Source organism: Macaca nemestrina, chromosome 6 (genome assembly GCF_043159975.1).
Source record: "Macaca nemestrina isolate mMacNem1 chromosome 6, mMacNem.hap1, whole genome shotgun sequence".
NCBI lineage: Eukaryota > Metazoa > Chordata > Mammalia > Primates > Cercopithecidae > Macaca > Macaca nemestrina.
Window position 1 is genome coordinate 47,516,905 of NC_092130.1, and position 27,492 is coordinate 47,544,396.

Here is a 27,492-nt window from a genome sequence, read left to right on the forward strand (position 1 = left end):
TCCCGACCTCGCGGTCCGCCTGTGTCGGCCTCCTAAAGTGCTGGGATCACAGGTGTGAGCCACCACGCCTGGCCCAGTTTTTCTTTTTTTGTTCCCAATCAGTATTTTATGATATGGAAATACCAACATTTGCTTCCTGTTGATGAACATTTGGGTTATTTCCAGATTTAGACTGTTAAGAATAAAGTATCTATAAACATTCATGTTTTCTTTTATCCTGGGTAAATACTGGGTCACATAGTAAAAAGTAGAATTGCTGGTTCATAGGGTAAGTGCATATTAAATTTTACTTATTTATTATATTTTAATTTTTTTAGAGACTGAGGTCTCACCTAGGCTGGTCTTACCTAGGCTGGAGTACAGTTGTCATATAGCTCACTATACACTTGAACTCCTGAGCTCTGGCAATCCTCTCATTTCAGCCTCTTGAGTACCTCGGACAACAGATGCTTACTACCATGCTAGACTTTTATATAGAGATGGGGGTCTCACTATACTGCCCAGGCTGGTCTCAAACTCCTGACTTCAAGCCATCCTTCTGTTTCAGTGTCACAAGCACAAGCTACAGTGCCCACCACTAAGTTTATAGTAAACTGAAAACTGTATTTCCCTCCCTCCCTCCCTCCCTCCACCCCTCCCTCCCTCCCTCCCTCCCTCCCTTCCTCCCTTCCTTGCTTTCTCTCTCTCTCTCTCTCTCTCTCTCTCTCTCTTTCTTTCTCTCTCTCCTTTCTTTCCTTTCCTTTCTTTTTTTTTTTTTTTTTTGTTTGAGATGGAGTCTCACTCTGTCACCCAGGCTGGAGTGCAGTGGTGTGATCTTGGCTCACTGCAAGCTCTGCCTCCCGGGTTCATGCCATTCTCCTGCCTCAGCCTCCTGAGTAGCTGGGACTGCAGGCGCCCACCACCACGCCCGGCTAATTTTTTGTATTTTTAGTAGAGACGGGGTTTCACCATGTTAGCCAGGATGGTCTTGATCTCCTGACTTAGTGGTCCGCCTGCCTCAGCCTCCCGAAGTGCTGGGATTACAGGCATGAGCCACTGCGCCCGGCCTCTTTCCTTTCCTTTCTTTCCTTTCTTTCTTTGCGACAGGGTCTCACTTTGTGGCCAGGCTGCAGTGCAGTGGCATGATCATGGCTCATTGCAGCCTCGACCTCCCAGGCTCAAGTGATCCTCCTGCGTCAGCCTCCTGAGTAGTGGGGACTACAGGCATGCACCACCATGCCTGGCTGACTTTAAAAAATTATTATTATTTTTTTGAGACAAAGTCTTGCTCTGTTGCACAGGCTGGAGTGCAGTGGCGTGATCTTGGCTCACTGCAGCCTCTGCCTACTGAGTTCAAGTGATTCTCCTGCCTCAGCCTCCTGAGAAACTGGGACTACGGGTACGTGCCACCACGCCCAGCTAATTTTTTGTATTTTTAGTAGAGGCGAGGTTTTGCCATGTTGGCCAGGATGGTCTTCATCTCTTGACTTTGTGAGCCACCTGCCTCAGCCTCCCAAAGTACTGGGATTACAGGTGTGAGCCACTGCACCCAGCCTCGTTTTTGGTTATTAAAAATAAAGCTGATGTGAATATTTGTGTATAAATCTTTGTATAAACGTTTACTTCTTTTTTTTTTAAAAGACAAGATCTCTGTTGTCCAGACTAGAGTGCAGTGGCATGATCATGGCTCACTGCACTCACGAACTGCCGGGCTCAAGTAGTCTCTCACCTCAGCCTCCCAAATAGCTGGGACTACAGGCGCATGCAACTATGTCTGGCTACTTTTTGTATTTTTTTGTAGAGACAAGGTTTTGCCACGTTGCCCAGGCTGGTCTTGAACTCCTGGGCTCAAGCAGTTCTCCTGCCTTGGCCTCTCAAAGTGCTGAGATTACGGGCGTGAGCCACTATGCCTGGCCTGCTTTTATTTCTGTATTATAAATCCTGTTAGTGGGGTGGTTAGGTATATGGTAGGTGTCTATGCCTCACACCTGTAATCCTAGTAATGTGAGAGGTTGATGTGGGAGGATCACTTGAGTCCAGGAATTTGAGACCAGTGTAGGCAACATAATGAAACTCTGTCTCCACAAAAAAATTTTAAAAAATTACCCTGGCATGGTGGCACAGGCCTGTAGTCTTAGCTACTCAGGAGGTTAAGGTGGGAGGATTGCTTGACCACAGGAGGTTGAGACTGCAGTGAGCAGAGATCATGCCACTACTCTCTAGCCTGGGTCACAGAGAGAGACCCTGTCTGGGGGAAAAAAAAAATTTTAGAAAACAACTGTCATGTTGGGCACAGTGGCTCACACCTGTAATCCCAGCACTTTGGGAGGCCAAGTTGGGTGGATCACCTGAGGTTGGGAGTTCGAGAGCAGCCTAACCAACATGGAGAAATCACGTCTCTCCTAAAAATACAAAATTCGCCAGGCGTGGTGGCGCATGCCTGTAATCCCAGGAGGCTAAGGCAAGAGAATCACTTGAAGCAGGGAGGCGGAGGTTGCAGTGTGCCGAGATCGCGTCATTGTACTCCAGCCTGGGCAACAAGAGTGAAACTCTGTCTCAAAAAAAAAAAAAAAAAAGAAAAGAAAACAACTGTCATACTATTTTCCAAAGTGGTTGAACCATTTTATATTCCTGCCAATGGTATATGAGAGTTCCACTTGTTCCATGTCCTTACTAACACTTGATATTGTCCTTACTAACACTTGATATAGTACTACTCTGTGTACCTCATTGTGATTTCAATTTACATTTCTTGAGAGACAGAGTATCTTGAGCATCTTTTTCATGTACCGATTTGACACTTGCTTATCTTCTTTGTTGCAGTGTCTGAATATTTTGCCCATTTTTAAATGGGCTAAGATTCTTTTTTTTTTTTTTGATATGGAGTCTCGCTCTGTGGCCCAGGCTGGAATGCGGTGGTGGGATATCGGCTCACTGCAACCTCCGCCTCCTGGGTTCATGCCATTCTCCTGCCTCGGCCTCTTGAGTAGCTGGGACTACAGGCACCCGCCACCACGCCCGGCTAATTTTTTGTATTTTTAGTAGAGATGGGGTTTCACCATGTTAGCCAGGATTGACTCCATCTCCTGACCTCGTGATCTGCCCACCTCGGCCTCCAAAGTGCTGGGATTACAGGCATGAGCCACTGCGCCCAGCCTGAAATGGGCTCAGATTCTTATTGCCATTATCATATATGTGATTTGGAAATTTGTTTTCTTGCTCTGTGGACTACCTTTTCATTCTCTTTATAGTATCCCTCTAAGAACACATGTTAATTTGTATAAAGTCCACTTCTTCAGTGTTTTCTTTTACAGGTCATGTTTTTGGTGTCTATGAAATCTTGGCCTGGCTGGGCGAGGTGACTCTTGCCTGTAATCCTAGCACTTTGAGAGGCTGAGGTGGGTAGATCACTTGAGGCCAGGAGTGTGAGACTAGCCTGGTCAACAAGGCAAGACCCCACCTCTACACAAAATGTAAAAATTAGCCAGGTGTGGTGGTACAGCCTATAGTCCCAGCTACTTAGGAGGATGAGGTGGGGGATTGCTTGAACTTGGATGGTTGAGGCTGCAGTGAGCCATGATTATGCCACTGCACTCCAGCCTAGGTGACAGAGTGAGACCTTGTCTCAAAAAAAATGTTTGCCAGCTGGGCTGATGGCTTAACACCTATAATCCCAGCACTTTGGGAGGCTGAGGTGGGCAGATCACTTGAGGTCAGGAGTTCGAGACCAGTCTGGCCAACATGGCGAAACGCCGACTCTACTAAAATTACAGAAATTAGCTGGGCATGGTGGCGGGCACCTGTAATCCCACTACTTGGGAGACTGAGGCAGGAGAATCGCATGAACCCAGGAGGCGGAGGTTGCAGTGAGCCAAGATTGCGCCAGTGTACTCCAGCCTGGGCAACAGAGCAAGACTCCATTTGAAAAAAAAGAAAAAGAAAAATCTTTGCCTAACCCAAATCCTGCTATGTTGTTTCCTAGACTTCTTTTTTTTTTTTTTTTTTTTTCTTTTAAATAAGAGACCAGGTCTCGCTGTGCTGCCCTGGCTAGTCTTGAACTTGCGGGCTCAGGTGATCCTCACCCTCCTCTGCTTCCTGCATAGCTGGGACTCTGCTCTCAGTTATACTAGACTTTTTATTTTTATTTTTTTTGAGAGAGAGTCACTCTGTCACCCAGGCTGGAGTGCAGTGGTGTGATCTTGGCTCACTGTTAACATCTGACTCCTGGCCTCAAGTGATTCTCATGCCTTGGCTTCCCGAATAGCTGGAATTACAAGTGTGCGCCACCACACCCTGCAAATTTTTATATTTTTAGTAAAGATGGTGTTTTGCCATGTTGTCCAGCCTGGTCTCGAACTCCTAAGCTCAAAGTGACCCACCTGCCTTGGCCTCCCAAAGTTCTAAAATTATAAGCGTGTACCACTGTGCCCAGCCTTTCCTAGATTTTTTTTTTATAGTTTTAGGTTTTACATTTCGACCTATGATTTATCTTAAGCTAATTTTTCTATGTTGTTACAATATATGGAATGAAGTTTTATCCTCTTGTATGTACATATTCAATTAGCATCTTTATTTAAAAGCCTTCTCTTTCCATTGAATTGCCTTTGCAGTTGTAGTTGACTCTGTATGTGTGGTGCATTTCTGACTTTTTATGTTTCATTAACCTGTTTGTCTGTCATGGTGCCAATATGAGCCTGTCTTGATGGTTCGACTTCAGGACTTACTGTAAAGTCACTACAATGTAAATCCTCAAATTGTATTAGTATTTTTCAAAGTAGATCTGACTTTTCTAGGCCATTTGCATTTTCTTTTTTTTTTTTTTTTTTTTTTTTGAGAAGGAGTCTCGCTCTGTCCCCCTGGCTGGAGTGCAGTGGCCGGATCTTGGCTCACTGCAAGCTCCGCCCCCCAGATTCACGCCATTCTCCTGCCTCAGCCTCCTGAGTAGCTAGGACTACAGGTGCCCGCCACCGCGCCCAGCTAATTTTTTGTATTTTTAGTAGAGATGGGGTTTCACTGTGTTAGCCAGGATGGTCTCGATCTCCTGACCTTGTGATCCGCCCACCTCGGCCTCCCAAAGTGTTGGGATTACAGGCGTGAGCCACCGCGCCCGGCCTGGCCATTTGCATTTTCATAAGAATTTTAGACTGGGCACAGTGGCTCACACCTGTAATCCCAGCAATTTGGGAGGCCAAGGCAGGTGGATCACCTAAGGAGGAGTTTGAGTCTAGCCTGGCCAACATGGTGAAACCCCGTCTCTACTAAAAATACAAAAAGTAGTTGGGCATGGGGCGTTGTGGTGCACACCTGTAATCTCAGCTACTCAGGAGGCTCAGGCAGGAGTCTCTGGGAGGCAGAGGTTGCAGTCAGCTAAGATGATGCCACTGCATGTACTCCAGCCTGCGCGACAGAGCAAGACTCTGTCTCAAAAAAAAAAAAAGAAGGACACCTCGTCAATTTCAACATAAAAGCCTTGTGGGATTTTAACAGGGATTGAGTTGAATCTATAGATCAATTTGGGGAGAATTGGTGTCTTAGCAGTATTGAGTCTTCTGACCCATGAGTCCTTATTTCTCTTTATTTTAGTCTAATTTAATTACGTTCAGTATTGTTTTGTAGTTTTCAGTATATAGATTTTGGACATCTTTTGTCAGAGTTATTCTTTTTGTTTTATTGAAAGAGTCTCGCTGTGTCGCCCAGGCTGGAGTACAGTGGTGCTCAGTGAAACATCTGCCTCCTGGGTTCAAGCGATTCTCCTGCCTCAGCCTCCCAAGTAGCTGGGATTACAGGCGTCCACCATGTCCCCAGCTTATTTTTATATTTTTAGTAGAGACAAGGTTTTGCCATGTTGACGAGGCTGGTCTCAAACTCCTGACCTCAATTGATCTGCCCGCCTCAGCCTCCCAAAGTGCTGGGCTTACAGGCGTGAGTCACCGTGCCTGGCTGATTTTTTTTTTTTTGAGACAGTCTTGCTCTGTCACCCAGGCTGGAATGCAGTGGCACAATCTTGGCTCAGTGTAGCCTCAGCCTTCTAAGTAGGTGGGATTACAGACCTGCACCACCACACCCAGCTAATTTTTATACTCTTAGGAAAGACAGGGTTTCACCATGTTGGCCAGGATAGTCTTGAACTCCTGGCCTCAAGTGGTCTGCCCTCCTTGGCCTCCCAAAGTGCTGGGATTACAGGCATGAGCCACTGTATCTGGCCCTGTTTGATTTTTTTAGTGCTATTATAAATGGAATTTTATAAAAATTTCAGTATTTGATTTTTCCTTGCTAATTTATAGAAATACATTTCATGGGCCGGATGCAGTGGTTCATGCCTGTAATCCCAGCACTTTGGGAGGCTAAAGAGGATCACCTGAGGTCAGGAGTTCGAGACCAGCCTGGCCAACATGGTGAAACCCCATCTGTACTAAAAAATACAAAAATTAGCCACATGCGGTGGCACACACCTATAATCCCAGCTACTTGGGAGGCTGAGGCAAGATAATTCCTTGAACCTGGGAGGCGGAGGTTGCAGTGAGCCAAGATTGCGCCATTGCACTCCAGCCTGGGAGACAAAGTGAGTCTCTGTCTCAAAAAAAAAAAAAAGAAAAGAAAAGAAAAGAAATACCTTTCATGTGTAATTTTATGTTTTATCTTGTAATTTTTCTTTTTTTTTTTTTTTTGAGACGGAGTCTCGCTCTGTCGTCCAGGATGGAGTGCAGTGGCCGGATCTCAGCTCACTGCAAGCTCCGCCTCCCGGATTTACGCCATTCTCCTGCCTCAGCCTCCCGAGTAGCTGGGACTACAGGCGCCCGCCACCTCGCCTGGCTAGTTTTTTGTATTTTTTAGTAGAGACGGGGTTTCACCGTGTTAGCCAGGATGGTCTCGATCTCCTGACCTCGTGATCCGCCCGTCTTGGCCTCCCAAAGTGCTGGGATTACAGGCTTGCGCCACCGCGCCCGGCCTATCTTATAATTTTTCTAAATTTACTTAATTTTAATAGCATTTTTGTAGATACCATGTTTCCTACTTAGACAGTCATTTCACCTGTGAATAAAGATGTTATATTTGTTTCAAATGAATGCCTTATTTTATATTCTTGCTTTATTGCACTAGCTAGAATCTCTAGTATGATGTTGAATGCCAGTAGTGAGATCAGACATTCTTGCCTTATTTTTTACTATAGAGGAGAAAGTATCCAGTCTTTCATTATTAAGTGTGATGTTAGCTGTAGGCTTTTTGTGGATGTCATTTATTACATTAAGGAAATTCTTCTATTCCTCTTTGCCTAAGAGTTCTCATTAGGAATGAATTTTGAATTTTGTTGAATACTTTTTAAATCTATTGGAACGATCATAAGATTTTCCTGTTTTTATTTGTATTAATATGGTGAATAACATTGGTTAAATTTGGCTAGGCATGGTGGTTAACGCCTGTAATCCCAGCATTTTGGGAGGCTGAGGCGGGCGGATCACCTGAGGTCAGGAGTTCGAGATGAGACTGACCAACATGGAGAAACCCCATCTCTACTAAAAATACAAAATTAGCTGGGCTTGGTGGCACTTGGCTGTAATCCCAGCTCCTCGGGAAGCCGAGGCAGGAGAGTCGCTTGAACCCAGGAGGTAGAGGTTGCAGTGAGCCAAGATTGCACCATTGCACTCCACTGGGCAACAAGAGTGAAACTCCATCTCAAAAAATAAAAATAAAAAACATTGGTTAAATTTTAAATGTTAAATCAATATTACATTCCTGATATAAACTCTACTTAGTCATGATGTATTTTTTTATAGTGCTGAAATTGATTTTAAAAGTTTTTTCTAATTTTTGCATCTGTATTCCTGGGCTATTTTGGTCTGTATTGTTCTGTTCTTACATCTGTAACCATAACAGGTCTGTTGTCTGATGCACACAGCAAGTCAATAACAGAGACACTGGGTTGCTGCAGAGAAGGAATTTAATTATAGGGCCTTCAAACAAAGAGATGAGAGGAAACCTCAAATCTGTCTTCCCAAGGAGTTGAGACCATGGCTTTTAAGGATTATGGAGTGGGCTGAAGTATTAAGATCATTGATTTGTCAAAGAATGCTGGGTGAAATCATGCGTTGGGAAGATGTACAAGCAGTATTCTCATGCTAATTCTGTTCCTCTGTGGGGATCTTTAAACTGGTTGGCTTCAGCTGTTCCACTGTGCTTAAGCAACTCTTGATTTAAAAAAAAAAAAATTTTGTGGAAATGGTCTCATGGTGTTGCCCACTCTGGTCTCAAACTCCTAACCTAAAGCAATCCTCCTGCCTAGGCCTCACAAAGCACTGGGTTGATAAGCATGAGCTACTGAGACTGTCCTGCTTAAGCGACTCTTTTTTTTTTTTTTTTTTTGAGACAGCATCTCACTCTATCACCCAGGCTAGAGTACAGTGGCATGGTATCAGCTCATTATCACCTCTGCTTCCCTAGCTAAAGTGATTCTCCCTGCCTCAGCCTCCCGAGTAGCTGGGATTACAGGTGCCCGCCACCACGCCCAGCTAATTTTTGTATTTTTTAGTAGAGACAGGGTTTCCCAGTGTTGCCCAGGCTGGTCCTGAACTCGTGATCCACCTGTCTCAGCCTCCCAAAGTGCTGGGGTTACAGATGTGAGCCACCACACCTAGCCTTAAGCAATTCTTAAACAAAAGCTTTAAGTTTCTAATTTCAGAAATTCTATCTGTAGGAACAATGGGGATTCCGATGGTCAGTATCTAGTGTTAGTGACTTTCTGTTACAAAGAAGTGAGTCAGCCAGGTGTGGTGGCTCACGTCTGTAATCCCAGCACTCTGGGAAGCTGAGGTGGGGGGATGACAAGGTCAGGAGTTCAAGACCAGCCTGGCCAATATGGTGAAACCCTGTCTCTACAAAAAATAGAAAAATTAGCCGAGCATGGTGGTAGGTGCCTGTAGTTCCCAGCTACCCAGGAGGCTGAGGCAGGAGAATCGCTTGAACCCAGGAGGTGGAGGTTGCAGTGATGCGAGATCGTACCACTGCACTCCAGCCTGAGTGACAGAGCGAGACTCCATCTCAAAAAAAACCCAAAAAAACAAAAAAACAAAACAAGTGAGTCGAAGTGCAGTATAATTAATGCTTAATTATAATTGTATTTTTGTCCAGAATTCTGTTTAACCCTGTGAGAATGGTTTCATATCCTTGCCTTGTTTTGGTATCTGAGTAATGATGGCCTTATAGAATAGATTAGGAAATAATTGCTTCCCCTTCCATTTTCTGGAATAGTGTGCATAGAAATGGTATTTTTTCTTTCTTTCTTTCTTTCTTTTGAGACAGAGTCTTGCTCTGTCACCCAGGCGGGAGTGCAGTGGCGCAATCTTGGCTCACTGCAAGCTCCGCTTCCTGGGTTCATGCCATTCTCCTGCCTCAGCCTCCCGAGTAGCTGGGACTACAGGCATGCGCCACCACACCTGGCTAATTTTTTGTATTTTTAGTAGAGACGGGGTTTCACTGTGTTAGCCAGAATGGTCTCCATCTCCTGACCTCGTGATCCGCCTGCCTCGGCCTCCCAAAGTGCTGGGATTACAGGCATGAGCCACTGTGCCCGGCCAGAAGTGGTATTTTTTTCTTTAAGTGTTTGTTAGAATTTACCTCTGGATATAAGCTTTCTTTGTAAGATGGTTTTTAAGCAAAAATTAGACTTCTTTAGTAGCTATAGGGCTACTCATGTTACCTATTTCTCCTTGAATGATCTTTGGTTGTTTATATCTTTCAAGGAATTTGTCCATTTTATCTATGAATTATCAAAGTTAACAAATTGTTGTAAATTTTTTCTAATATTCCCTTATACATTTAACATATTTTATTATGATAGGACTTATCTTATTACCTATTGTGGTAATTTGTTTTCTTGTCTTTTTCTTGAGTGCCCTGGCTAGAGATGGTCAGTTTTCTTGAGAGCTGCTTTTTCTTTCTCTGTTCTTTTTGTTTTTTATTGCATGGATTTCCACCCTGATCTTTTACTTTTCTGCTTTTTTATGGTTTAATTTGTTCTTCTTCTTGTTTTTTCTTTTGAGACAGAGTCTTGCTCTGTCACCCAGGCTGGAGTACAGTGGTGTGATCTTGGCTCACTGCAGCCTCCACCTCCTGGGTTCAAACGATTCTCCTGCCTCAGTCTCCTGAGTAGCTGAGATTATAGGGACATGCCACTGTGCCTGGCTAATTTTTGTATTTTTAGTAGAGACGGGGTTTCTCCATGATGGTCAGGCTGGTCTCAAACTCCTGACCTCATGATCTGCCTGCCTCAGCCTCCCAAAATGCTGGGATTACAGGCATGAGCCCCTGTGCCCGGCCTGCTCGTCTTTTTAACAGATTTCTTGAGGTGGAAGCTAAGGTCATATAATTGAGATTTTTCTTATTTTCTTATTTTATTTATTTATTTATTTTTAGATGGATTCTCGCTCTGTTGCTCAGGCTGGAGGGCAGTGGTATGATCTCAGCTCATTATAACCTCCACCTCCCGGGTTCAAAGGATTCTCCTGCCTCAGCCTCCCAAGTAGCTGGGATTATAAACATACACTACCATGCCTGACTAATTCTTGTATTTTTAGTAGAGACTGGGTTTCACCATGTTGGTCAGGCTGGTCTCAAACTCCTGGCCTCAAGCGATCCACCCACCTCGGCATCCCAAAGTTCTGGGATTACAGGCATGAGCCGCTGCATCCAGCCCTTATTTTCTAATACAAGATTTTATTGTAAAAACATCCCTCTAATACTTTATCTGCATGTCACAAAGTTTGATGTAGTTTGTTTGTTTTTTTTTAATTTCAGGATGGAGTCTTGTCCTCCCTAAGTGCTGGGATTACAGGTGTGAACCACCATACCCATTTTTATTCAGTTCAAAATACCTTTTGAGGGCCGGGTGCAGTGGCTCACGCCAGTTAATTCCAGCACTTTGGGAGGCCCAGGCTAGTGGATCACCTGAGGTCAGGAATTTGAGACCAGCCTGACCAACATGGCGGATCCCCATCTATACTAAAACTACAAAAGTTAGCTGGGTATGGTAGGGCACACACCCGTAATTTCAGCTGCTCAGGAGGCTGAGGCATGAGAATCGCTTGAACCTTGGTGGTGGAGGTTGCAGTGAGCTGAGATCAAGCCATTGTGCTCAGACCTGGGCAACAGAGCAAGACTCCATCTCCAAAAAGAAACAAACACACCTTTTAATTTCTTTCTTTCTTTTTTTTTTTCCCCAGACGGAATTTTGCTCTTGTCCTCTAGGCTGGAGTGCAGTGGGAGCAATCGCAGCTTATTGCAACCTCCGCCTTCTGGATTCAAGTGATTCTCCTGCCTCAACCTCCCTAGGGGCTGGGATTATAGCCATGTGCCACCATGCCTGGCTAATTTTTGTGTTTTTAGTAGAGATGAGGTTTCACCATGTTGGCTAGGCTGGTCTTGAACTCCTGACCTGAAGTGATCTGCCCATCTCGGCCTCCCAAAGTGCTGGGGTTACAGGCATGAGCCTCCATGCCCGTCCTGATTTCTTGTTTTTTGGATTATTTCTAATTGTGTTGGTTCCCAAATATTTGGAGATTTTCTGCATATTTTCTGTTATTGATTTGTGATTTAATTCCATTGTGGTCATGAAGCATACATTGTATGAGGTTGAGACGTATTTCATGTCCCAGATTATTGTCTTTTTTTGCTAATGTTTTGTGTACACTTGAAAAGAATGTGTATTCCAGCCAGTGTGGTGGCACACGCTTGTAATCCCAACACTTTGGAAAGCTGAGGTGGGAGGATCCCTGGAGGCCAGAAGTTTGAGACCAGCCCGGGCAATAGCCAGACCTCATCTCTACCGAAAATTTAAAAATCAGCCGCACACGGTCGTGGGCATCTGTAGTCCCAGCTACTCAGAAGGCTGAAACGGGAGGATTGCCTGAGCTCAAGAGGTCAAGGCTACAGTGAGCCATGATCATGCCACTGTACTCCAGCCTGGGTGACAGAGAAAGACCCTGTCTCTGGAGTATCCTGTTAGGTCAAGTTGGCTTATAATTTTATACCAATCTTCTATATTCTTACTCATTTTAATTTTATTCTATCAATGATCTATTATTGAGAGTAGATTCCAACTTTAGTTTTGGATTTGTATATATGTTCTTGCTTTGTTTCCTCATGCTTTCTCAGACTCTGTTTTTAGGTGCATAAACACTTAGGATTGTTACCTCTTAAGGAGTTGAGCCTTTGTTACTATGAAACAACCCCTTTTAAACCTGATAATATTCTTTGTGTAAAATTTACTTTGATATTAATAGGACCAGCCCCAACTTTCTTTTATTTAATGTTAGCATGGTATGCTTTTTTCCAGCCTTTTGCTTTTAACCTGTTTATGTTCTTGTATTTAAAATGCATTTCTTGTAGGTAGTATATGATTTTGTTATGCTTTTTAAATATAATCTGACACTCTGCTCTTTAGGGTGTTCAGACCACTTACATTTAATGTGATTATTGATACAATTGGACTTAAATCTACTATCTTGCTTTTTGATTTCTGTTTGTCTCATCAGGCCTTTTTTTGTGTGTGTGTATATGTGTCAGTCTATCTTCAAGTGATTTTATACCTTCCTTTTCTACTGTATAAGACCCTATTGTCATTATACTTGCATTTCTCCCCTCATAGAATCTGTATTATTGTTGTTTATGTTTTACTTCCACATAAAGTATAAATGGCACAATATTGTTACTATTTTTTATTTAAACCATCTATTATCTTTTAGGCTGGGTGCAAAGGTTCATACCTATAATCCTAGCACTTTGGGAGTCCGAGGAAGGAGGATCACTTGAGTCCAGGAGTTTGAGACCAGCCTTGGCAACATAGTGAGACCCTGTCTCTATAAAAAATAAAAAAATGATCTGAGTGTGGTAATACGTACCTGTGGTCCCAGCTGCTCAGGAGGCTGAGGTAGAAAAATAGCTTGAGCCCCAGAGGTCTTGGCCTCAGTGAGCCATCATCACTCTACTGCACTCCAGTCTGGGTGGCAGTGAGACCCTGTCTCTAAATAAATAAACACACAGTTTGTTATCTTTACTTTTTTTTGAGACAGAGTCGTGCTCTGTCACTCAGACTGGAGTGCAGTGGTACAGTCTTGGCTCACTGCAACCTCCGCTTCCCTGATTCAAGCAATTCTCCTGCCTCAGCCTCCGGAGTAGCTGGGATTACAAGTGCCTGCCACCACGCCTGGCTAATTTTTTTATTTTATTTTATTTTATTTTTTTGTATTTTTAGTGGAGACAATCTGGAACTCCTGACCTCAGGTGATCCACCCACCTCCATCTCCCAAAGTGCTGGGATTACAGGTGTGATCCACTGCACCTGGCCCATTTTACTATTATCTGGAGGACTTGAATATTTCTTTTAGTACTTTGAAAAAATCTTTATTTTGCCTTTCCTTTTTTATTTTTTAAAGTGTTTTTGCCAGCTATAGAATTCTAGGTTGAGGACCTTGCCCCCACTGTCTGCCAGCTTGCATTGTTTCTGATACGTACATTGTTGTCATTCTTTTCTTTGTTTATATGTAAAATGTCCTTTTTTTTTTTTTGGCTGCTTTTAAGTTTTTTTTTTTTTAATCGTGCTTTTAATCTGTTCAGTTATGATATGTTCTGCTGTAGTTCTCTTTATCTTTCTCGTGCTTGGGGTTTGTTCAGCTTCTTGAAACTTTGGACTTACAGTTTCCATCAAATTTGAGAAACTGTTACTCACTTTTTTTTTTTACCCTCTTCTCCCCTTTTCTCGTCTTCTTCAAGGGCTCCAATTACATGTATATTAGGCCCCTTAAAGTTGTCCCAGAGTTCACTAATGTTCTGTTCTTTCTTTTTTTTTTTCTTTTTTTTTTGGCGGGGGGCGGATCTTATATTGTATTGCTCCGTTTTGGATGGTTTGTATTGCTGTGTCTTCAGGTTCACTAATCTGTTGTTCTGCGATGTCTAATCTGCTATTACACATTTAATATATATTTTTATGTTAGACATGTTTTTATAAAAATTTGATAATGCTTATATATTTATTAATTAAACAGATACTTATTAACTTCTATGTTCCTGGCATGAGATTTGACAATTTGTTCTTTATTAATGACAAAGAGTTTTAGTAGAAAGATGAGGGTAAAAGACTAGTTGTACTAGGCTCAAAAGATACCAGAGTAAGTGTCTTTTGAAGCATTTACTGTAAAAAGGAACAGAGAATGTGGTACCAAGAACTGTATGGTCTTGGTATGTCAGGGGAGTGTTTTTATAAGATGAAGATATTTTGTTATTTTTATAATGCTGATAGTTTAGTAGAAAGGGAAAAACAAATGATCCATGGGAAAGAGAGGAGGTGACCTTAGGAGATCTTCACAAGAGCAATTAAGATTCAGTGTCCACGTAGAGGAGAGTAGCTTTAGAATAGAGCACCACTACTTCATTGGCACCAGAGGGAAGCAGAGAATATGGGTATAGTTAGGGATAGCTTGGGAGATTTTACAGTGATAGTTTGGAGAATATTAAAGATTTTGATTGCCTTTGCACTTATTCACCATGTTTGGAACAACCTCCAGCAGTGTTCTTGACACTGGAGATAGAACACTGTATAATTTAAATGTTCTTGCTCTAAGATGGGTATTTAAAGAACATAGGAAAATGCTGTGCCAATACTTTGAATAGTTCTGGCACAAAGTAGCTGTTCAATGAATGTTTGTTAACTGAATTTGGATATATATACTCAAGTAACAGTGTTTAGATTTTGGTGTTTGTGAGACACCTCAGCTACTGACTGATTGTCGCTAAGGTGGGTTGCTTCTTACTGATAGCTTATCTCATTCTCCGAATTTAAGTTGGTGCAACTTCATGTGTAATATAGCTAAAAGCTCTGTGTGATACTTTAATAGGTACTTACTCTCCATGTGCACTAGCTATATGTACCAAGTTCAATGAGAGGACTGAGAAAGGAGAAAGTTGTTATATCTAGGGAATTTGGGTTTAGCATCCTACAGGAGGTGACACCAATTAGAGTTTAAAGGAGAAGTAGAGGAGTGTTAGCAAGATGTGGGAAGATAAGGAACACATCAGAAAACACTTTACACCATTGATGAGTCTGAAAGAGCACTTCACAGGTGGCAAATGGTGCTAAGTTTAGGATCATTTTGGGGAGCTGGTTTAGTGTATTCATCTCTCTCCTTGAATTGGTCCCATTTAAAAACAAAAACAATTCAATCCCTCTGTTCCATGTGATTCCTCAGTCATTCCTTTGGTTTAGAACAAAACTTACTAAATATTGATTCATATTTGCTATTTTTCCCTGGTATTTTGCTGGATGCTATAAGGAAGTGTGAAACAAGAAATGTGTTTTGCCTATACCAAATATTTGCTTGTAGAAAGCAGTAATACAAAAGAAAGCAATAGGAATTATTTATTAGTGTTTAATTGGATGTGTAGTTGTGTGCATCACACTTAGACATACGTTGTCTTCTCTTTGTATTCTGTTCTTTACTTAGAACCTCTTTACCTAGGTGCTTCACAAATCTTTATCTTATCATCTCCTCTTCCCCGTCTCCTTCCCTCTTTTTCTTGCCCTTCCACATGCCACTGTTGATACGGTGGCTGCTTTAACAGGAATTACAAAAAGGGACCCAGGACAAGGCAAGAGTAATGGTACAAGTGCAGTTTATGCACAGTTGCAGTATTGGAACAATGATGTTAAAGCCAGAAATGTCTGGAACTGTGGAATATCTTCAACTCGGTTATAGAATCATGCTCTGTACAATATATTCTGTAATGAAATGAGGAATGAATCTGAATATTTTTTACACTAACATAGAAGTTGTTTCGTGATATCAGTTATTCGACTTAAAAATGAGTTAGACACCTCTCTCTTTTTATCTCTCTCACACACAGACACACACACATACACACACACACATGCATACCACCACCAAATATGCTATATGTGTCTTTTCATAATGTATTTTTTAAAAAATAATTAAACCCCCCTCTCTCTTCAGAGTAAAGATGATGTTGGCCGAGTGTGGTGGCTCACACCTGTAATCCCAGCACTTTGGGAGGCCGAGGCGGCTGGATCACCTGAGATCAGGAGTTCAAGACCAGCCTGGCCACTATGGTGAAACCCCATCTCTACTAAAAATACAAAAATTAGCTGTGTGTGGTGACATGCACCTATAATCCCAGCTACTTAGGAGAATCACTTGCGCCCAAGAGACGGAGTTTGCAGTGAGCAGAGATCACGCCATTGCATTCTAGCCTGGGCAACAAGTATGAAACATCCTATAGGAGTATGAAACTCCGTCTCAAAAAAAAAAAAAAAATGATGTTTTAACAATGAATGAAGTAACTGCTTCCCTAAAAAATATACTTGAGTGGCTGGGCACGGTGGCTTACGCTTATAATCCCAGCACTTTGGGAGGCCAAGATGGGTGGACACGAGGTCAGGAGTTCGAGACCAGCCTGGCCAACACAGTGAAACCCTGTCTCTACTAAAAATACAATAATTAACTGGGCTTGGTGGTGGGTGCCTGTAATCCCAGCTAGTTGGGAGGCTGAGGCAGGAGAATCGCTTAAATCTGGGAGCTGGAGGTGGCAGTGAGCCAAAATCACGCCACTGCACTCTAGCCTGGGTGACAGAAGTAGATTCTGTCTCAAAAATATATATATATATATATGTGTGTGTGTGTGTATCTATAGTGTATAGATATATATACAAGTGTATATATATATATACTCACACACACACACACGAGCTAGGAAAATAACACTTAAAAAATAATATTGTCGTCGTTTATGTATTTTTAGTTTTTTGTTACCAAAAACCACAGTTCTAATGTGCAAACTTTAAAGAGCTGAAAAAAATTGCTATTCAGTGGTTTGAACCTATTTGCTAAAAAGATTAAAATGCAACCTTCTAATTTATTTTCCTAAATGATTTACACCAGGGAACATGGAAATCTAATTCAACTTCAATAGAATCCTTTACATAATTAATGTATAGGGCTGAAATTTTGTTACTGTGATTTAATAAACATAGTATTTCTTCCATGAGTATAACTATATCTTTGTGGCATCTAATGAAACCAGATATCAAAAGTAAGTCCATCTTAGTGTCATACCTTTGAAGCATTATATTTTTGTGTGTTAGAAAGGTTTTGTTGTCTTTCGTAAATATAATTTAAAAATTACTCTAAAAATAGTATTTAATTTTTGTTATGCCTTTAAAATTACAGTATTTATACATATGTTAAGTAGTAATGCATATTCTATACATATTTTGAAGATACAAATGGAAAAATTTCTTAGTAATGGAGTATATGATTAAAAAAAAAGCTTGAAGACAAACTTTCAGCTGTAGTTACCTCCTACTGATACTACTCCAGTAACCTCATTTTGTATCCTTAACTCCATTCTAGCTTTCTTAAAGCTGTTATCCACTTAGTAGGTGAGATGGTCTTCACAATATGCAGATGTAGTTGTGTAACTCTCCTACTTAATAAGCTACACACACACAGATCTTTAATATGGTCTATAAGGTCTGTAAACCGTGTGATCTAGCATTTTAGGTCTTCAGTCTCATGTCTCACCACTCTTCCACCTTTACTTTTTCCTCTCTGTGGGCTGCCTTTAAGTTCCTTGTACCAGCCATGGTCTTCCCTTTAAGCTGGACTTGACACATGTTTTCTCTCTCCCTGCAGCACTTAGCCTATCTCTTCCTTTCCCAGTTTATTTCCTATATATCCTTCAAATTTCAGTCTGAATGGCAGTTCCTCAGGGAAGCCTTTGCTCATCTTCCTGGCTAGATCATACACATAGACACACACACGCACACACGCACACAGGTATACATGCATGCACAGTTATAAACTCTTAATATAATTCTGTGTATTTGCCCTTCATTGTATTTATTACAGTTGCCATTTTACTTGGATTTGTGTGAGTGCTTACAAAGGTAGTCATTACTGACATTCAAATAGGGGTTAAGCTCCTTGGGGGCAGGGCCCTTGTCAGTTTTTGCTTATTGTTTTCTCAGTACTTTGATACACGGCTAAGTGTGATGCCAGAGAGTTTGGGTTTCATCCCTAGGAAAAAACAAAAAGTCATCGGAGGTTCTACGAAAAATAGGAGAGCAGTGATGACACATACTAAGACTTGGGCTGTAGAAGGGTAAATTGGAGGCTATAGTTGAGTAAAGAAAAGAGACTAGAGCTAGGAAGATCCATTAGAAGGCCATTGTAGGTAAAAAAGATGAGGACCTGAAGTCTTTCCAGTTCAGACAGTCTTGCCTTTGGTTGGTGGGTGTTTAAGAGACAGAATCCAGTAGTGTTTGGGGACCTGCTGACTATAGTCATATATAAGACAAAGAAATCAGAGATTATTTGGAATATGGGGCTATTAACTTTTAGGCCATTTATCAAGTAAATGAATATAAGACAATAAACAATTCAAGGGGTTAATACATCTTCATTTTATTTTATTTTTATTATTTGTACAGATAGGATCTTGGTATGTTGCCCAGGCTGGTCTTGAACTCCTGGCCTCAAGTGATCCTCACTGCTTAGCCTCCCAAAGTATTGGGATTACATGCGTAAGCCACCACACCCATCCTGGAATCTTCATTTTAAACAAAAGTCACAAAAGTGACCTCTTGCCCACTGCTCTATTTACAGTTTTTTAACAGCAGTACTGAGATGTGATTCACTTACCATGTAATTCACCCACTTCAAGTGTAGAGTTCAGTAGTTTTGAGTTTGTAAATCATCAACTCAAAAAGAAACTGTACCCTTTAACTGTTTTCTCTTTTTCCGTCTATCTTCCTTCCTAGCCTTAAGCAACCACTAATCTCCTCTATGTCTATAATTTCCCTGTTCTAAACATTTTATATAAATAGAATAACGTAGTATATGGTCTTTTGTGACAAGATTCTTTCACTTAACATTATGTTTTCAAGATTCACCTAAGTTGTAGCATGTAACCGTACTTCATTCCTTTTTATGTCCAAATAATACTCCAGTATATGGATATATATCACATTTTGTGTGTACGTTTATCAGCCGATGGACATTTGAGTTGTTTCCACTTTTTGGCTATTATGAATAATGTTGCTATAAACACTTATATAGAAGTGTTTGTGTGGACTTACGTTTACATTTTGTTTGGTTATATACCTAACAGTGGAATGGCTGGGTCATGTGGTAATTCTGTGTTAACTTATTTGAGGAACTGCCAGAATGTTTCCAAAGCAGCTGTACCATTTCACATTCTCACCAGGGTTCTGATTTCTCCACATCCTTGTCAACACTTGTTACATTTGTCTTTTTGATTCTAGTCATCCTAGTGGGTGAGAAGTAGTATCTCATTGTAGGTTTGATTTGTATTTCCGTGATGACGGGTGTGAGACATCTTTTCATCTGCTTATTGGCCATTTATATGTCTTCCTTGGGTAAATGTTTATTCAGGCCCTTTTCCTGTTTTTTAATTGGATTGTCTTGTTATTGAATTGTAAGAGCTCTTTATAGTATATTGTGGATACCAGCCCCCTATCAGATACATCATTTGCAAATATTTTCTCCCATTCTTTGAGTTGTCTTTTCACTTTTTTGATAGCAGCCTTTGAAGCACAGAAGTTCTTAATTTTGATTAAGTCCAGTTTATCTTGCCAAATCCCAGGTCATTTAGATTTGGCATTGTGTTTTTTTCCTAAGGATTTTATAGCTCTAGCTTTTACATTTATAGGTCTTTGGTCCATTTTGAGTTTTTTTTTTTTTTTTTTTTTTAAATGATGTAATATAAAGTCCCAGCTTTATTTTGCCCATGGCTATTCAGTTCCCCCAGCACCATTGTTAAAAAGACTATTCTTTCCCATATAATGGTCTTGGCATCCTCTTGGAAAATCCGTTGAGTATAGAAAGAGGTTTTTAATGTTTTTTTAACAGCAAAACTATATTGTTCTTTCACAGACAGTTCTGTAACTAAAGGAAGAGTATGCTTATTTTTAAGTAGGCTTTTAGGAATATTTGTGTAATTTTAGTGCTATGTCTTGTACCCAGATTTAATTTTGAGAAATGCATAGTGTGCACACATGGAACAGCTGTTCTGGTCATGAAAATTGAGTTTGGAAAGCCATATTTCACTGAGGGTGACATTTTGACTTCTTTTTATTGGCACTTCCTGAGTGCCAGACACTATGCTGTTACAAGGCTTACATGGAAGTAAATGACCATCTCTTCCTCATGTTGCTAATGTATATAAAATATTGGGAGCAGGGAGAAGGAGGGATTAAAATGACATGGAAATATCCATATGGGTTTTTTTAGTACATAAAAGTGGTATGCTTTTCTTTTTTTGAGATGGAGTCTCGCGCTGTTGCCAGGCTGGAGTGCAGTGGTGTGATCTCGGCTCACTGCGACCTCCGCCTCCCAGGTTCAAGCAGTTCTCCTGCCTCAGCCTCCCGAGTAGCTGGGACTACAGGTGCACGCCACCATGCCCAGCTAATTTTTGTATTTTTCGTAGAGATGGGGTTTCACCGTGTTAGCCAGGATGGTCTTAATCACCTGACCTCATGATCCACCAGCCTCCGCCTCCCAAAAAAGTGGTATACTTATAATGGATAAACGTATACAGCTATTTTTACTTAGTACAGTGTCTTCAGTATTACCTTTAGTTTTAAATGAAGTGTTTTCTTAAGACCAAGAATTTTAAATTGAATTTATTTATTTATTTATTTTTATTTTTATTTTTTTTTGAGACGGAGTCTAGCTCTGTCGCCCAGGCTCGAGTGCAGTGGCCGGATCTCAGCTCACTGCAAGCTCCGCCTCCCAGGTTTACGCCATTTTCCTGCCTCATCCTCCCGAGTAGCTGGGACTACAGGCGCCCGCCACCTCGCCCGGCTAGTTTTTTGTATTTTTTAGTAGAGACGGGGTTTCACCGTGTTAGCCAGGATAGTCTTGATCTCCTGACCTCGTGATCCGCCCGTCTCGGCCTCCCAAAGTGCTGGGATTACGGGCTTGAGCCACTGCGCCCAGCCAAAAATTATTTATTTTATAAAGGGCTCTAAATAGGGATATGATTACAATGGATGCTGCTGAAAAAATTGAATGATAAAGAATTTAGGTGGCTTAATGCTTTTTGTATTAGACTCTGGGAAAGTCCATTATTGATCACAAAATTGCCAAGGCTGATCAGACAGGATCATTGCATTCTTTCTGTGCTTTTTCAAGTACTTGAAGTGTTTTTATGTAATTTAAGCATTTTTCATGAATTAACCTTTCTTTTTTAGTGTCACTTTGTATAATTTTATGTTCCTTTTCTTAGGAATCTCAGCAGTCCAATTTTGGCCCTGGAGAACAAAGTGAGTATTTCTTTTCCTCTTGGTTTTCAAATTAAGCTATTTATTGAACATTCAATTTTCATGGTCACACCATATGTAACTTTAGTAATACCTTTACATGTCATATCCTTTTTCATTTTTCTTTTTTTTTTTTTCTGGAGTGTAGTGGTGTGGTTGTAGCTCACTGCAGCCTCGATCTCCAGGGTTCAAGTGATCCTCCTGCCTCAGCCTCCTGAGTAGCTGGGACTATGGGCACATGCCACTATGCCTGGCTGATTTTTTAAATTTTAGTAGAATAGGGTCTCACTATGTTGCCCAGGCTGGTCTCGAACTCCTAAGCTCAAGTGATGCACCTGCCTCGTCTCCCAAAGTGTTGGGATTACTGGTGTGAGCCACCATGACCTGGTATTCTAATTTTTTTTATGATCTAATGAGTAGTGGGGATCGAGCTGAAAAATTGTTATTCTTTTTTTTTTTTTTTTTTTTTTTTGAGACAGAGTCTTGCTCTGTTGCCCAGGCTGGAGTGCAGTGGCCGGATCTCAGCTCACTGCAAGCTCCGCCTCCCGGGTTTACACCATTCTCCTGCCTCAGCCTCCCGAGTAGCTGGGACTACAGGCGCCCACCACCTCACCCGGCTAGTTTTTTTTGTATTTTTTAGTAGAGACGGGGTTTCACCGTGTTAGCCAGGATGGTCTCGATCTCCTGACCTCGTGATTCGCCCGTCTCGGCCTCCCAAAGTGCTGGGATTACAGGCTTGAGCCACCGCGCCCGGCCAAAATTGTTATTCTTTAAAAATTCAGGAACTGCAGGTCATTGGAGATCAAAATACACTACTTTTATTAAGCATTTGAACTAACAGTTCATGAATACAATTTGATGGGCACCTCGTAAACTCAAGTGTCATTCTTCTTTCTTTTAACTTCCTTTATGAAAGTACTTGATTCCATGATGGTAAAACTCCACACAAGAAGGGGTCATTTTATTTAGCTGACCATGGCTCTTTTCTTGTTATATTTGTACAGTCCCTGTTTATTCCTCCTTGGTTTTCTGATCTGGGTAGAAAGTCTGCTGCCTGCTGTACCCTCACCTTCACCCTTACTCTCTTGGCCTGTCAGAAGAATTTCTGGGGAAGATGGTCATAGGGAATTCAAATATGGTCCCAAGAGATTGTGGTTGTGTAGATTGAGGGAACCATTGCAAATGTCTGGGCTTCACCGTATACCTCTGTAACAAAACAGGTATTCTTTTTGCCAAGAGCAGTAACTTCTTAATTAAGGTAGATTTATACTAGTCATAAGGTATTTTGGAAATGAAAATGTGGAACTTTTTGATCCTTAATTTATCTTCAGTGATCTTAATGCAGAGATAAAACTAGGAGAATACCTCTTTTGATGTTACGCTTTCTTTGTATATCAATTTCTTAGTTCCACCTTAAAGGCTGTAGCTACAGGAAAAAGGGATCTGACATTGTTGATATGCAGAAAATGTTAAAATGCAGAAAATAGCTAACTATAGGCCAGAAAATTTACATTTTCTCTCTTCTTTTTATTTCCTTTTTTTCTCAGCTTGTTTTCCCTAGTCATCTTCTTTTAAGAATACTTCATCCTTCTACTCTTCTCCCATTCTCTCTTCTGAAAGCTGTTCACAAATGGGATCATAAGCTGCCTCTACTCATTATTTGTGTTTTTCACTTTGTTTGTTTTAGAGCTATTTCTATAACAGCATAAAACTCTAGTTATAGTATGAAAATACCATAATTTATTTCACTAGTCTCCTATCGATGGACATTTTTTTTTCCAGTTTTTGCCATTACAAACCAGGCTATAATAAACATTCCCAAGTGTGTGCTTGTGTGTTTGTGTATTCCTCAAGATTATACCTGTAGTGTAAATTCCTTTCATTGGAATTACTAAGTCACTTAGCAGTATAGTTACAGTACTGAGAAGGTATTACCAGATTGCTCTTCAAGAAGGTCATATGAGTTTACAGTCCTACCAGCAACACATACACATGCTTATTTCCCCTGTAGTCACTAGTATCTCATATTATTGGGCTTGTTGATGTTACCAGTTTGGTGGTTGAAGAATTATATTTCATTGTTTGATTTATATTTATTTGAGGGTATTTTACATAGACATTTTACAGTCTAAATAGCCATACTTTAGTTGCTCACTTCATTCTTTTTGTTCCAGAAAGATATAATCCTTCTAAAACTTCAAATGGGCACCAGTCTAAATCGTAAGTTTATTGCTTAATGAGTTTAATGTGTATCGTTTTCGCTAAAAGTTACCTGTAATATCTGGGTATTTTGAACAATATTTAGAAATATTGAGGCTGGGCAGGGTGGCTCACACCTGTAATCCCAACACTTTGGGAGGCCAAGGCAGGCAGATCACATGAGGTCAGGAGTTCGAGACCAGCCTGGCCAACGTGGGGAAACCCCTTCTCTACTAAAAATACAAAAAATTAGCCAGGCATGGTGGCAAGCACCTGTTATCCCAGCTACTTGGAAGGCTGAGGCAGGAGAATTACTTGAACCTGGGAGGCAGAGGTGTAGGGAGCCAAAATCGTGCCACTTCACTCTAGCCTGGGCCACAGAGCGAGACTCGGTCTCAGAAAAATTAAAAAATAAAAGAAATATTGACCTTTTAAGGCATGAACATGCAAATTTTTATGTAAAGGGTCAGATAGTGAAATATTTAGGCTTTCAGAGCCACATAGTCTGTGTTTTGACTGCTCAGCTCTGCCATTTGTAGTATGACAGCAGCTATAGACCATAAGTGTGGCTGTATTCCAGCCACACTCTTTAAAACAATGTGGTAGGTTGGATTTGGCTTGTGGGCCACAGTTTGCCTACCTCTGCTCTGAGATCATGGTTTTTTCTCATCTGAGAGTTGTATGTGTATATTTTTCTGTGTATATTCCTAATTTATATTGAATAAAGAAGTCATAAAATAAATACAGGATTCTTCTTTAGGCCAAGCCATTCATTTAACCACTAGATTAAGTAACATACATAGTTTGTACTGTCTTTAAGTTTTCTTATTTTTATTTTGTTGATAGAAGCAGAAATATATATAAAAATGTAACAGGGTAATGTATTGGATGAAAATAAATTCCAACTTAAAGAATGAACTCCTGAATTCCTAAGACCACAGGTTAACTCAGTGATTAAAACAAAATTCTAAAGAAGCAGCGACTACAGTGTCAGCTTTCCATGCCACAGTCACAAACTACTATGATGACCCTAGACTGGTAGCACTTCAGCTGAATAAAAGAACTAAGAATGAAAAATACAAGAACACAAGAAGCACCCCCCTTACTGCTGAAAAATTCAAATTATATTCCTATTCATCACACTTATTTATATGTAAAGAACGGAAGTGTACTTACCATATCTATACCTATCACTTTGGTTGTGAGGGAACAAACTCATGCAGGGCTCTGAGCAGTCTGGTAAAAGCTTTGACATATTGACATGTGTAAACAAGTTCATTGAGCTGCCATTGTTAAATCATAAGGGCCAAGAGAATTCAGAGTAAGTACATTTCCTTAGAGGAAAATCAGTCATAGAGATAGATGCACTAAGCCCCTGTCTGAAAGAAAACTCTTTTTTCCCTGTTCTGTTTAATTGGGCCAGTCTTAAAAATCATCTGGTTACTTTATTTCAGGGTGATGTTTAATATATAATATTTTGAACTTAGGGTCAGATATAGAAATGTAGGTTAAACTTTGAGGGGGAAGAGTACAAGTAGTTATTAGAGTGAAAGAAGATTTCCTTCTCGCTGATTGGAGATTGTCATGAAATTTTAAGAAAGGTAATGGAATTACTGGTAATGAGAAATTAGACATTTTTCTAGTTGTAGTTCTCCCTAAACTTTGTATTAATTTTTCCTCCCATGTAAAAAGACAAGGAATGTTTTGTGGGCTGTTACGTAGAAAATTTTAAGTTTAATGGTTTTGATTTTATGACCTTTAAAAGAAAATTTACATCTTTAATTTTGCTTTCAAAAACAAATTCCAGAAACTGTCAGCTTATAGTATATGTGTGTACGTGTTTAAATTGATTTGAATTTTGATCAAGGGAGATTTTGGAACTTGGGAGTTTTTTTTGTTTGTTTGTTGTTGTTTTGTTTTTTTAAGACAGAGTCTCACTCTGTCGCCTAGGCTAGAGTGCAGTGATGGGATGTCATCTCCCTGCAACCTCCAGCTCCTGGGTTCAAGTGATTCTCCTCCTACCTCAGCCTCCCAGGTAGCTAGGCTACAGGTGCCCACCACCACGCCAGGCTAATTTTTGTATTTTTAGTAGAGACAAAGTTTCACCCTGTTGGCCTGGCTGGTCTCAAACTCATGACCTCAGGTGATTTGCCCACAGCCTTCCAAAGTAGTGGGATTACAGGCGTGAGCCACCGCACCCGGCCAGAATTTGGGAGTTTTAAAAATATATACATAGCCATGCGCAGTGACTCATGCCTGTAATCCCAGCACTTTGGGAGGCCGAGGCAGGTGGATCACGAGGTCAGGAGATCGAGACCATCCTGGCTAACACGGTGAAACCCTGTCTCTATAAAAATACAAAAAATTAGCCGGGCGTGGTGGTGGGCACCTGTAGTCCAAGCTACTCGGGAGGCTGAGGCAGGAGAATGGCGTGAACCCGGGAAGCAGAGCTTGCAGTGAGCCGAGATTGTGCCACTGCACTCCAGCCTGGATGACAGAGCGAGACTCGGTCTCAAAAACACACACACACACACACACACACACACTCTTACAAACACACACACACACACACACACTCTTACATAGTCATTTTTGCTATATAGCCAAGACTTTTACCCAAAATATTTATTTCTACAGAGGGCACTTTGTTTCATAGCAAGGCATTTATGAACTAGAACTTTGGCTTAGGAAACTGTTCTGGTTTTCACAGTTACCCAGTTGTCATCAGTTACACTAATCTCTCTTTGTGGAACATGGGGAACAAAGGAAGAATTGCTTGATGCTTTCATTTTATCTTCCTTCTTTTTAGGAGTTATATCTCTTGAGTGGATTGTTGGGTATGACTTCGTTAATTTTTAATCATGAACGTGTGTGTGCACCTAGGGGAAAAGTTAGAGACTACAGAACTGAATATGAGAGTTTATAGAAAGTAGATTTTGTTTAATTAGAAAAGATGAATATTTTATTCATGGGAAGGATAGAGCTTATGGAATGGTTAAATTCCTCCATTCTCAATTTTGAGATTTTGAACCAAACCAGATAGAATAAGACTTACTGGTGTTTTGTTTTTTGGTTAAATCTGTGGCTACCACAGTGATTATTTCTAGAATTTTTAGTAGATATTTAGTACCCTGGCATACCATGTAAACTGTTCCAAAAATAATAATCCTTTCTGCCTTTTCCCTCTAGTATGTTAAAAGATGACTTAAAACTAAGCAGCAGTGAAGACAGTGATGGGGAACAGGTGTGTCTACTATTGTATTATTTTGCCAGTCTCACATAGTATTTGTATTTTATAAAAATGATAATTGAATTATGCATTTGTTACTTAAAATAAATTTCTTCTTATAAGCTTTCTGACACTGGAATGTTGTAGTTTTTTTCTCTGTATTTCAATCTCCATTTTTTTCTTATTTTTTTAAAAAATTGGGTTTTCCTCAACATTTATTATGGATCAAAACATACTCATGAAGCAGTAGATTATTGACAATAATAACTATTAACAAAGCTTTTGATCGTATTCGGGCAGTTCAGTTACTCTTTAGGTAAAAACAGTGTAAGTGTTAAACATAGTTGCATACATTAGAGAAGCTAGTTTTTTCTGTTAAGAGTTCAGATATTATTCACACTAAGCAAATAGAATACTGTTTATTCATTCACAGATTCCTTCTTATGTTTTAATTTTAGGATTGTGATAAGACAATGCCGAGGAGTACACCAGGAAGGTGGGCATCCTTTTCTTTTCTGTTTTATTGGTAAGAGTTGGGTCAGCCTGATAACATTGCAGGGATATAATAAGTGGACTTATAGGTAAATATCAGTTTTGATAGTGGTTGTACAACTCTGTAAATTAACTAAAAGTCATTGAATTATACACTTAAAGTGGGTGATTTGTGTATTATATCTCAAACTGTTTTTAAAAGGTGAGTATTAATACCTAAGTAGCACATCAGAAATTTTTAAAAAGA

General features: G+C 40.6%; 1 protein-coding gene across 3 annotated transcripts in view; it reads left to right on the forward strand.

Moving 5' to 3' along the window:
* LOC105467160 (ALF transcription elongation factor 4) overlaps positions 1–27,492 on the forward strand; it is an 88,558-nt gene that overhangs the window by 38,193 nt on the left and 22,873 nt on the right. For all 3 annotated transcript variants that reach the window (XM_011716604.3, XM_011716605.3, XM_011716607.3), the window contains 4 exons: positions 21,292–21,328; positions 23,500–23,545; positions 26,714–26,768; positions 27,212–27,249. In XM_011716604.3, the coding sequence (XP_011714906.1) occupies positions 21,292–21,328; positions 23,500–23,545; positions 26,714–26,768; positions 27,212–27,249 (176 nt within the window). The remainder of the gene's footprint in view (positions 1–21,291; positions 21,329–23,499; positions 23,546–26,713; positions 26,769–27,211; positions 27,250–27,492) is intronic.